General features: G+C 44.3%; 1 protein-coding gene across 1 annotated transcript in view; it reads right to left on the reverse strand.

Moving 5' to 3' along the window:
• LOC106586190 (potassium voltage-gated channel subfamily H member 7) overlaps positions 1 to 12,996 on the reverse strand; it is a 110,663-nt gene that overhangs the window by 45,737 nt on the left and 51,930 nt on the right. The window contains exons 8-10 of the mRNA XM_014173162.2: positions 7,632 to 8,031; positions 7,299 to 7,498; positions 3,794 to 4,046 (exon numbers count right to left, since the gene is read on the reverse strand). Coding sequence (XP_014028637.1) covers positions 3,794 to 4,046; positions 7,299 to 7,498; positions 7,632 to 8,031 — 853 coding nt within the window. The remainder of the gene's footprint in view (positions 1 to 3,793; positions 4,047 to 7,298; positions 7,499 to 7,631; positions 8,032 to 12,996) is intronic.

Here is a 12,996-nt window from a genome sequence, read left to right on the forward strand (position 1 = left end):
TGTGATTTTGTTGTCAGCACATTCAACTATGTAAAGAAAAAAGTATTTAATAAGATTATTTCATTCATTCAGATCTAGGATGTGTTATTTTAGTGTTCCCTTTATTTTTTTGAGCAGTGTATTTCTATGCAGCGTTTTCTTTCTGAAGTTAGGTAAGTGTCACATCCTGACCAGTAAAAGGGGTTGTTTGTTATTGTAGTGTGGTCAGGGCGTGGCAGGGGGTGTTTGTTTAGTGTGTTTCGGGGTTTTGGTTTAGGTTCTATGTTTTCTTTTCTATGTGGGTTTTCTAGTTTTTCTATATCTACAGTGGGGGAAAAAAGTATTTGATCCCCTGCTGATTTTGTACATTTGCCCACTGACAAAGAAAGGATCAGTCTATAATTTTAATGGTAGGTTAATTTGAACAGTGAGAGACAGCATAACAACAAAAATATCCAGAAAAACGCATGTCAGAAATGTTATAAATTGATTTGCATTTTAATGTGGGAAATAAGTATTTGACCCCCTCTCAATCAGAAAAATGTCTGGCTCCCAGGTGTCTTTTATACAGGTAACGAGCTGAGATTAGGAGCACACTCTTAAAGGGAGTGCTCCTAATCTCAGTTTGTTACCTGTAAAAAAAGACACATGTCCACAGAAGCAATCAATCAATCAGATTACAAACTCTCCACCATGGCCAAGACCAAAGAGCTCTCCAAGGATGTCAGGGACAAGATTGTAGACCTACACAAGGCTGGAATGGGCTACAAGACCATCGCCAAGCAGCTTGGTGAGAAGGTGACAACATTTGGTGTGATTATTCACAAATGGAAGAAACACAAAAGAACTGTCAAAATTCCTCGGCCTGGGGCTCCATGCAAGATCTCACCTCATGGAGTTGCAATGATCATGAGAACGGTGAGGAATCAGCCCAGAACTACATGGGAGGATCTTGTCAATGATCTCAAGGCAGCTGGGACTATAGTCACCAAGAAAACAATTGGTAACACACTACGCCATGAAGAACTGAAATCCTGCAGCGCCCGCAAGGTCCCCCTGCTCAAGAATACATATACATGCCCGTCTGAAGTTTGCCAATGAACATCTGAATGACTCAGAGGACAACTGGTGAAAGTGTTGTGGTCAGATGAGACCAAAATGGAGCTCTTTGATATCAACTCAACTCGCCGTGTTTGGAGGAGGAGGAATGCTACCCCAAGAACACCATCTCCACCGTCAAACATGGAGGTGGAAACATTATGCTTTGGGGGTGTTTTTCTGTTAAGGGGACAGGACAACTTCTCCGCATCATTTGACGGGGCCATGTACTGTCAAATCTTGGGTGAGAACCTCCTTCCCTCAGCCAGGGCATTGAAAATGGGTCATGGATGGGTATTCCAGCATGACAATGACCCAAAACACACGGCCAAGGCAACAAAGGAGTGGCTCAAAAAGAAGCACATTAAGGTCCTGGAGTGGCCTAGCCAGTCTCCAGACCTTAATCCCATAGAAAATCTGTGGAGGGAGCTGAAGGTTCGAGTTGCCAAACGTCAGCCTCGAAACCTTAATGACTTGGAGAAGATCTGCAAAGAGGAGTGGGACAAAATCCCTCCTGAGATGTGTGCAAACCTGGTGGCCAACTACAAGAAACGTCTGACATCTGTGATTGCCAACAAGGGTTTTGCCACCAAGTACTAAGTCATGTTTTTGTTGTTGTTATTCTCTCACTGTTCAAATAAACCTACCATTAAAATTATAGACTGATCATTTCTTTGTCAGTGGGCAAACGTACAAAATAAGCAGGGGATCAAATACTTTTTCCCCCCACTGTATGTTAGTTTTGGGAACGACCTCCAATTAGAGTCAGCTGGTTGTTGTTGCTTCTAATTGGAGGCCATATTTAAGTGGGTTTATTTTCTCTTGTGTTTGTGGGTGGTTGTTTCCGTGTATAGTCTGAGCACCTTATAGGCCTGTTTCCGTCGTTTATTTTGTGTAAGTGTTTTATTTGGTTTTTCTTCAATAAAAGGTAGATGAGCATTCACATACCCGCTGCGTTTTGGTCTACATACAACGACGCATATGACAGTAAGCTTCTATTCCTAAGGTCCTGTCATTTAAGGCATTAGGACTGTTCATCAGACAGGATGGAGGCTCTGACATTTCCATTAAGTGGTTCCGTGTGAGACTGTTTTGCAACTTCAAAGAGCACAGAGAAATGGCTGTCGCTGCTCTTTTAATAGCTGCAAGTCTTAAAATGCTCTGCTGAGAACATGTTAAGATTTTCCTGGCCACTACGGAAAACCATTATGTAATTTTGTAATTTGGGTGTACTACCCCTTTAAGCCTACCTATATGCCTCTGTTCTGTGTTCCTTGACTTTTGTAGCTATTAAACTAGCATTACGCTGTGCTCTTCGAAGTTGCCAAACAGTCTCACACAGAGCCACTTAATAGAAATGTCAGAGCTTCCATCATGTCTGATGCCTTAACAGACAGGACCTTAGGAATGGAAGCCTATCTAACTTCTCTAGTCACGGTTCTTGTCTAAATGTGAGAAGTAAAATCATAACCAGGTAAGACAACTGGTATAAAATACATTCAGGTGTTTACGCTTATGAGGAGAATGTTAAGAATCCGGGTAGCCTAGACAGAACATATTGTTCCAGTCAGTTGTTGGATTTGAACAAGAGGTCTGCTGCAGTGGATCAGTGTTTGAAAAACCACCCATCTTTCCTTTGGGAGGTGGCACTGTGTATCCCTGCCTGAGCTGACATCTAGCGCAACATATCTGCAAATATCATACGAGCACGAAAACCCTACATGGTCTAGGACGGAATCATTTGAATCAATAATTCAAATCAACCCGTCCAGCAAACATGCCAAAAAAATGACAGCTTTAATTGTATAAACACAGATGAAAGGAATTTTAATATTAATGCTCATGCCAGAGTAAATGCTCCTGAAACCATTGTTATAAAAAATTCCTCACCAACCACAGTTCTCCACTTGGTTGGGTTCTTTCAATACTGCCCTGACAGTACAGTAAGTAGCAATGTGTCTTGTCATGCCTCAAAAAGCTACCAATAAGCTTTAGCATGTTTTCCAATCAGCATTTATAGAGCCTGGAGTTTTTCCTGCTCAGATCACAAGGTCACGAAAAACTCTTAGCCGTTAAAGGAAAACTCCACCCAAAAACTATCTTTTGGTGTTGTTTTCATTGTCCGTTGTTGATATAGTCCCAAAATGTTTTGCATGTGAGCAATTATGTTTAAAAAATGTTCAAAATACAGAAATATGAATATGATGCTTATTGTATCATATGACGCTGCGTTTTGCGTCATATGATGCTAAGTGCAATATACCCGCTGTGATGCTAAATGTATCTTACCGTCTGTATTTCTGTATTTTGAAAGTTGAAAACTTGATTGCTCACATGCAAAACGTTTTGGCACTATATCAACAATGGACTAATTAAACAAATACAAAAAGATTGTTTTTGGGTGTAATTTTCCATTAACAACTAGTATATATTTTGTGCCAGGAGTTTTTCCTGACCATATGGCGGCAGGTAGCCTAGTGGTTAGAGCATAGGGTCAGTAACCGAAAGGTTGCTGGATCGAATCCCTGAACTGACAAGGTAAAAATATGTTGTTCTGCCCCTGAACAAGGCAGTTAACCCACTGTTCCCTTTTAGGCTGTCATTTTAAATAAGATTTTTTTCTTAACTGACTTGCCTAGTTAAATTTAAAAATAAAACAAATATGATCTGACCAGGAAAAAACACCAATTTATATTTATAGTTCAACTGCATTTACCCAGAATGGCCACCACAATGTCATCCTTCAAGATCTCTATGGAGCCCCGAGACAGGAAGTAAAGTGCGGTGAGGATGTCTCCAGAGTGGACCAGGGTGTCCCCTGGAGGGGCGTGGGTGGTCTGGAAGCGCATGGCCAGGGCTCTCAGGCAGCCCTTGGTAGCTCCATGGAAGGCCTTGCAGCTCTCCAGCAGATCCTGGTTGAGGTGGAGGCAGATATCTGCCTGAAGACACTCAGGGAATCCTTTTAACACCTACAGTATGTGTGGAGAAATTGAACAATTATAGGGTGCAGCCAACGTGGATCACCTCTTGAGTCAGCCAATTGGGTTTTATATTGTTTTCATCGTTATGATCACCCTTCTCAAATGGTTACGGTATCTCAAAAGTGTTTTCATTTCCTGGAATTTAAAGTAGGCTACCTGTAGTGACAAAAACAATAAAAGGATATACTTACCTTTACAATACGTGGGAATGAACCTAGGTTAAACTATTCCTCTGTTGGCCCACATGTAAATTACTATGATAATTAAGTGTTTCAGTGATGCAAATGTAACTACTGTATACACTCACACAGGCTGTTCAGACCTTTTTTCACAATGAAAGATACTGTACATTTTTAGATACAGGAAGTACCAGTGACACGCTCAATACGGAAGTGGTCCGATGAAGCAAATGCTAAGCTACCACACTGTTTCACTAGCACAGACTGGAATATGTTCCAGGATTCATCCGATGGCATTGAGGAGTATACAAGATCAGTCACTGGCATAATTAATAAGTGCATCGGCGAAGTCGTCCCCACAGTGACTGTACATACATATCCCAACCAGAAGCCATGGATTACAGGCAACGTCCGCACTTAGCTAAAGGCTAGAGCTGCCGCTTTCAAGGAGCGGGACACTAATCCAGACTCTTATAAGAAATCATGCTATGCCCTCTGACAAACCATCAGACATGCAACGCGTCAATACAGGACTAAGATTGAATCCTACTACACCGGCTCTGACGCTCGTTGGATGTGGCAAGGCTTGCAAACTATCACAGAGTACAAAGGGAAACCCAGCTGCGAGCTGCCCAGTGACGCAAGCCTAGTAGACGAGCTAAATGCCTATGCTTACTATGCTCGCTTTGAGGCAAACAACACTGAATCATGCATATGAGAGCACCAGCTGTTCTGGATGATCACACTCTCCATAGCCAATGTAAGTAAGAACTTTTTAACAGATTACCAGGATATGTACTCGGAGCATGCGCTGACCTGCTGCCAAGTGTCTTCACAGACATTTTCAACCTCTCACTGATCCAGTCTGTAATACCTACATGTTTCAAGCAGACAACCATAGTCCCTGTGCCCAAGAACCTCAAGGTAATGTCTAAATGACTATCACCCCGTAGAACTCACATCTGTAGCCATGAAATGCTTTGAAAGGCTGGTCATGTTTCACATCAACACCATTATACCAGACACCCTGGACCCACTCCAATTTTCATACTGCCCCAACAGATCCACAGATGACACAATCTCTTGTCATGACTCTCCTGTGAGGATCCGACAATCCGGTTACAGTGGATCAGCTCTACAGAGCTCTCTCTCCCGCAGAGAGGGGGGGAAGGGATTGATGTGGGGGTTTTATGACACCTCACGTCAATCGTAAATTGTAATGCAGCAGACTGACTCCTTTTGGTTTCTAGGTTGGGTGATTGGAATGTCTTTGTGTCTTATGAAGAGTTTGCCGCCCAAAAATACAACATAAAACAATGGACACTGGGACAATACATTTCAACATCTGAATGTTGGGAATGATGAGAGATGGAATATGGAAAATGAATGTCCATTTTGTGATGTCATAAAAAGGATTAGAAAGACGTTATAACAGAAACATTGTAACTTTAAGAGCTTTCACACTGTATATATCAAGTTTACATCTAAATGTTGTAAAAATTATATGATAAAAAAATATGAGAATACTGTTGTGAAGATAGCAATGTGATTTTAGCCTTCTAAATGAGAATTGTGTTTCATGCAAACTTGGGCATGGCTACTGACTGGGCACAAGTGAGCTCAGAGTTCGTGTCAACATGACGGAACACCCTCCAAGACCAGAGTGCTTAAAAGGACTCACTAATGAAATTTATATTAGACCAGAGAACGTGAGGTCGTGGCCCACACGTTGAAATGGTTAAAACTACAAGACCAGACAGTGTGGAGCGGTGGCTACACGGCTGAAAATGGTAAGACCCTCTGAAACTCTTAACGAGTGAAGAAGTTAAAGACTAGACCAAACATTCACAGTCTGCACCTGTGTACGTAAAGTAGTCTAGGACATTTGACCAAAGATGAGAGGGAAGAACAGATCCCTCTCACCACCTGAGGTATCTATTCTAACGAACACTCCAAGACAGAAAAAGCCTACAACTAAGAAGGACATTGTGACCTCTAGTGGACAACCAGAGACTTACATCGAACCACTTCCCATAGTCGGATCGAGTGGTTTCAACAGAGAGATGACAGAGAAATATAATCTACTGGTAAACATATATTGCATTTCTAATCCGAATGAGCAGTTTTTAGGGTGTAAATATTCTGGTTAGTTAGTTAAATAGTTAACCAAATATTTACCCGGACTATCTGCATTGAGCCTTTTTGCACAATTTTTTTTTATTCATCACATACGCTGCTGCTACTGTTAATTATCTGTCACTTTATTCCTAGTTACAGTATATGTACATATCTACCTCAATTACCACGTACCCCTGCACATCGACTCGGTACTGGTACCCCATGTATATTGCCAAGTTATCATTACCCATTGTGTATTTATTATTATGTGTTTTACTTTTCTATTATTTCTCTATTTTCTTACTCTGCTTTGTTGGGAAGGGGCCATAAGTAAGCATTTCACTCTTCGTCTGTTGTTGACGAAGCATGTGACAAACAAAATTCTATTTGATTTTTAAAAGGAGAAAGCACTACTATATCCTTTTAGCAAGCTCATGCAGCCACATGCAAGCCAACCTGTGACATATGCCCTTTACCTCAGCGCAAAGCAGTCTTGTAATTAGAATCCGGCATGCATGTGGAAGCTCAGTGTTGGCACACAGAACACAGGAGATGGTATGGAAACTGAAACACATCACTCAAAAACTGAAAAGAAATGTGGTGACGATGACAATGACGATGATTATGCTTTATGGTGTTGTTGATTTGTCGTCTGTCTACACATGATAGGCTATTATGAGATGTTTTGAGAGCCAAATATTATAATATGTTTTGAAAGCCAAACAAAAATGTCAAGCAATTATGCGAAGATGGAAATGGGTACAGTTCATACTTTCACATAATATGTACCTCCTGCTCTTACCAGCGTAGATGTTATTCCAATCGGCAAGCAGAAATAAAAAAAAAGAAACGTTTTTTTTTTAAGCATTTTGCATGAGGATCACATTGGCAAGAAAGAGGATTTAACTATGTTGGTATGCTGATTTGAGGTTCTGTTGTTCACCGTGTTCATGTCGATGCCGTTGGTGTAGGTCCAGGAGTGTTGGAAGTACTCCTCCAGTCTCTGCTTTAGCGGGTTGGGGATCTGATGGAAGCGGATGAACTCTCGAACCCGGAGCATCTGGGTGTGGTATCTTGCTGTGCCAGAGTACAGCCGCTGGATGATGGCTGAGACGTTACCGAAGATGCTGGCATACATGAGGGCTGCACAACACAGACATATGTAAAGGCAGGGGTAAGTCACAATTATTTACTGTTTTCATAATAGGCATTGATTTGTACAATGAATCTTGTCAATTTAAGGACAAAAGATACACAATGAATAGTTCAGACTCACAGCCTATCAGCATGACACAGATGGAGAAGATCTTTTCTGAGTTGGTATTTGGGGAGACATTCCCAAAGCCCACGCTGGTTAGACTGCTGAACGTGAAGTAAAGTGCTGTGACATATTTGTCCTTGATGGAGGGCCCAGAACTAGGGTCACTGTAGTTATACCTCTTGCCAATGGACACCCCCAGATTGTCGAGCCAACCAATCTTGTGCTCCAGGTACGGCTTCTCCACATTGCCAATGGCGTACCATATGCAGGCTAGCCAGTGAGCAATAAGTGCAAAGATGCACATGAGTAGCATTAGCACAGCAGCTCCATATTCAGAGTAACGATCCAGTTTCCTGGCCACACGCACCAATCGCAGCAGTCGGGCTGTCTTTAACAGGCCAATCAGAGTGGTGGTCTAAAGAGACAAAACATATGGTGCATATTTAACAAGCACTTCAAGAGACATGATCAGACATTGTGAAATATGTTCCACCTTTTACCAAATAAATACTGAGTGTAAAAAACATTAAGAACACCTTCTCTTTCCATGACATAGACTGACCAGGTGAATCCAGGTGAAAGCTATGGTCCCTTATTGATGTCACTTATTAAATCCACTTTAATCCGTGTAGATGAAGGGGAGGAGACAGGTTAAAGAAGGAATTTTAAGCCTTGAGACAATTGACACATGGATGGGGAAGACAAAATATGTGCCTTTGAACGGGGTATGGTAGTAAGTGCCAGGCGCAACGGTTTGTGTCAAGAACTGCAATGCTGCTGGGTTTTCATGCTCAACCGTTTCCCATGTGTATCAAGAATGGTCCACCACCCAATGACACCCAACCAACTTTATACAACTGTGGGAAGCATTGGAGTCAACATGGGCCAGCATCCCTGTGGAACGCTTTCGACATCTTGTAGAGGTGGGGTGCCACTCAATATTAGAAAGGTGTTCCTAGTGTGGCTCAGTTGGTAGAGCATGGTGTTTGCAATGCCAGGGTTGTGGGTTCGATTCCCACGGGGGACCAGTACAGAAAAAAAAGAATGTATGAAATGTATGCATTCACTACTGTAAGTCGCTCTGGATAAGAGCATCTGCTAAATGACTAAAATGTAAATGTATACTCAATGTATTTACTGTATTTTATTATATGCAAAGTGTGCACTAACTTACAGTATATTAATATCACACAGCTGCATAAAAATATACTTCAGTCCGACAGATGTTTTACCAAAGTTAGCTTTCACCTCTGCTTTAAAAAAGGCTGGAAAAATAGTCAAATTCACTATTTCAACAGTAATGAGCTTTCTCTGCACTCCTCTCAACAGTATAATTCAAAGACTTAATCTTGGCGACTTTCAATGTAACTTGACTCTCTGGTCAAGGGCAAATTAACAGGGAGCTGTGATACAAGCAGCCGGCAGATGAATCCTGCTTTATTGAAGTCTGGGTGGGAGGAAGGTAACACAATGAACGATACCTAGGGAGGTTGCTGCTTGCTCTCTCATCAGCAATGGCTACACTTACACAATCGTCCTCTTTAGGGAGAGAATTTATTTACTTGACAATTAATATGACCCTGGCTGCCATTCATTATTTTTAGAGGGTCCGTAATTGATAACACTGACAGTGGTTCTAATGTACAGTGGGGTCCATAATTATTGGCACCCTTAAAGTGGAAATGACAGCATTTTAACTACATTGCAGATATTTAACAGACATATCAGTCAAAAAGATAAAATTCCCAGTTTTTGCTACAAAACTGACTTTATAAGAGGTTTTAAAAATTGGTTCCATTTGATTCAGCATTCCATGACGTACTGTAATGATGGGGTGGTGAGTCAGAAGCAGCTGCAATGTTTTAACAAAACCAAGAACACGACACTAACATAAGGCAGAACGCCGATACACAAGAACAATACCAACTGGTGAGTGAACATGGGAGAGTGACATATAAAGGGGAGGAAATGATGAAGGTAATGTGAATCAGGTGTGAATTATAATGAGTAACAGGTGCGCGTAATGATGAATCCTGGACCGGTGGTTAGTACTCTGGCGACATCGTATGCCAGAGGGGAGGAGCAGACGTGACGTAACCCCCTCCCCTCTGACGTGCGGCTCCAGCCGTAGGACGACGCCGACCAGGGGGACGACCCCGAGGACGAGGAGCGGGTTGGTCCGGTTGGCGAAGGTGGAAATCACGTATGATGTTGGGGTCCAGAATGTCCTCCACCGGAACCCAACACAGCTCCTCTGGGCCATACCTCACCCAGTCCACCAGAAACTGGAGCCGACCCCCACAACGTCAGGAGTCCAATAGGGATCTGACAGCGTACGCCGGCCCCCCCTCGATGTCCAGGAGGTGTGGGGGACAGCATCAGCTAGGGGACCAGGAACCACTGGCCTGAGAAGGGAGACATGTTAAGAGGATGAGATACGGTAGTGACTGGGTAATTGTATCCTGTATGTCACCCTCCAGAGAACCTTGAACGGCCCCACAACCTGGGGGCTCAGTATCTTGCAGGGCAGGCAGAGCGGGAGGTTCCTGGTAGAGAGCCAGACGCGATCCCCAGGATGGAACACAGGGGTCTCACTGCGGTGACGGTCTGCCTGTTCCTTCTGGCAATGGACAGGAATCCATGGTCACTGAGGCACGGGAAGCGGCAGGAGCTTCCCTGCTGGAGCATTCCGGGGGGCCTTGGTTTGAGCACACACGGAACAGGAGTTGACATACCGTGTAACATCCTGCACCAAGGTGGGCCACCAGTGTTTCTCAGTGAGGGAATGGATGGTGCAAGAAATACCTGGATATCCAGCGACAACACCTGTGTGCCCAGGTCAACAGCTGATCCCTTATCCCTGTGGAAACGTAGATGCGCATGGGAGGAACATTTCTGGGTCCGTGCTCCCTCTCTAGAGCCTGGCGAATGTCCACATCTACGTCCCAAACCACTGGACCCACGATTTGGGAGGATGGGATTATGGGTGCCTTCTGGACAGAACCCTCTCCGAATTGTAGATACGGGACAGGGCATCGGCCATGAGGTTCTTTGAGCCTGGGCAATAGGTCACCGTGAAGTCGAACCTGGTGAAGAAGAGGGCCCACCTGGCTTGGTGCGGATTCAATTCTCCTCGCTGTCCGTATGTACACAAGGTTCCGATGGTCGGTGAGGATGACGAATGGTTCCTTGGCGCCCTCCAGCCAGTGTCTCCAGTCCTCTAGTGCCAACTTCACCGCCAAGAGCTCCCGATGGCTAACGTCGTAATTCTTCTCTGTGGGGGACAGATTCTTGGAGAAGAAAGCACAAGGAAACAATTTTAATGGGTCCCCCTGTCTTTGTGACAAAACTGCTCCCACACCCAACTCCGATGAGTCTACCTCAAACAAAAGGTAGCATGGGATCTGTGTTTCAGCAAGGGGGCGGAGGTGAAACGCCCCTTGAGGAGACGAAAGGCCTCATCAGCTGCTGGAGGCCAACCCAACCTTGAGGAGGGAGGTGAGAGGGGCGGTGACGGCGCTGAAGTTCCTGATGATGCGGCGGTAAAAGTTGGCAAACCCCAAAAACCATTGTAACCCCCTGGTGGTTGGAACTGGCCATGACCTTACCGCATCTACCTTCTTGTCCTACATCCTCACTCCCCGCGGGCTGATTTGGTAGCCCAAGGAGGAGACAGCCCTCTGGTGGAATTGGCACTTCTCTGCCTTGACGAACAGGTGGTTAGCCAAGAGGCATTCCAGGACTGCTCGAACGTGAGTGATGTGATCTTCCAGGTTGGTCGAGAAGATCAGGATGTCATCAATGTAAACAGTCACCTGACGTCCCCCCGTGTCCCTAAACACCTCATTGACAAATGCCTGGAACACTGACGGAGCATTGGCTAAGCTAAAGGGCATAACCAAGTAGTTGTAGTGACCAGACATCGTGCTGAACGCCGTCTTCCACTCATCCCCTCCCGGATGCGAATGAGATTGTAGGCACTCCGAAGGTCCAGTTTGGTGAAGTACCGGGCCCCGCGGAGCTGCTCGATGGCACCAATGGGAGAGGGTACGATACTTCATGGTGATGTGATTGAGTCCACGGTAATCGATACAAGGGAGTAATCCTCTCACCTTCTTGGCCACGAAGAAGAAACCAGCCGACGCAGGGGATGTGGACCTGCGGATGAAACCATGTTGGAGCGCCTCTTAACCTGTTGGGGCTAGGGGGCAGTATTTGCACAGCCGGATAAAAAACGTACCCGATTTAAACTGGTTACTACTCTTGCCCAGAAACGAGAATATGCATATAATTAGTAGATTTGGATAGAAAACACTCTAAAGTTTCTAGAACTGTTTGAATGGTGTCTGTGAGTATAACAGAACTCATATGGCAGGCCAAAACCTGAGAAGATTCCATACAGGAAGTGCCCTGTCTGACAATTTGTTATCCTTCTAGGGCATCTCTATCAAAAATACAGCATCTCTGCTGAAGTTTGCGGTGTGTATGCTAGTTCTGAACATCACATGCAAATGTAAAAAGCTGGTTTTTGATATAAATATGAACTTGATTGAATAAAACATGCATGTATTGTATAACACAATGTCCTAGGAGTGTCATCTGATGAAGATCATCAAAGGTTAGTGCTGCATTTAGCTGTGGTTTTGGTTTTTGTGACATATATGCTTGCTTTGAAAATGGCTGTGTGATTATTTTTGGCAGGGTACTCTCCTGACATAATCTAATGTTTTGCTTTCGCTGTAAAGCTTTTTTGAAATAGGACAGTGTGGTTAGATTAATGAGAGTCTTGTCTTTAAAATGGTGTAAAATAGTCATATGTTTGAGAAATTGAAGTTATAGCATTTATGAGGTATTTGTATTTCGCGCCACGTGATTCCACTGGCTGTTGACTAGGTGCCCAGGGAGATTAATTGTATTCCTCCATGGCATGGGTCTCAGCCCCTGACAGAGGGTAGATGCGTCTGCGCGGAGGTGTAGCACCGGAAAACAGGTCAATGGCATATCAATGGCGATATGGAGGGAGAGAGGTTGCGCAGGTCTTGGAGTATACCTCCCACCGCTGGCGCTTGGGCCCTCCCTGGCCACAGTACAGACAGAGCCCCAGCTGTATCCGTCTGAGTCGTCCGCCACTGGAAGGCATGTGACCCCTACCTCCATGGGTTCAGGCTCTGATTCCGAACACTCGCTGAAGGAGGGAGAGAAGCGATGAAGATGCCGACGCTCCCGGAGTAGGTTATCCAGATGGATGGCCATTGCAATGAGTGCGTCCAGGGTGAGGTTGTCATCTCGGCAGGCCAGTTTCATCTGGACCTCCTCCCGCAGACCTCTTCTAAATAATGTGCTGAGCGCCGGCTCATTCCATTCACTGGAAGCTGCTACT

Source organism: Salmo salar, chromosome ssa25 (assembly GCF_905237065.1).
Source record: "Salmo salar chromosome ssa25, Ssal_v3.1, whole genome shotgun sequence".
Taxonomy (NCBI): Eukaryota; Metazoa; Chordata; class Actinopteri; order Salmoniformes; family Salmonidae; genus Salmo; species Salmo salar.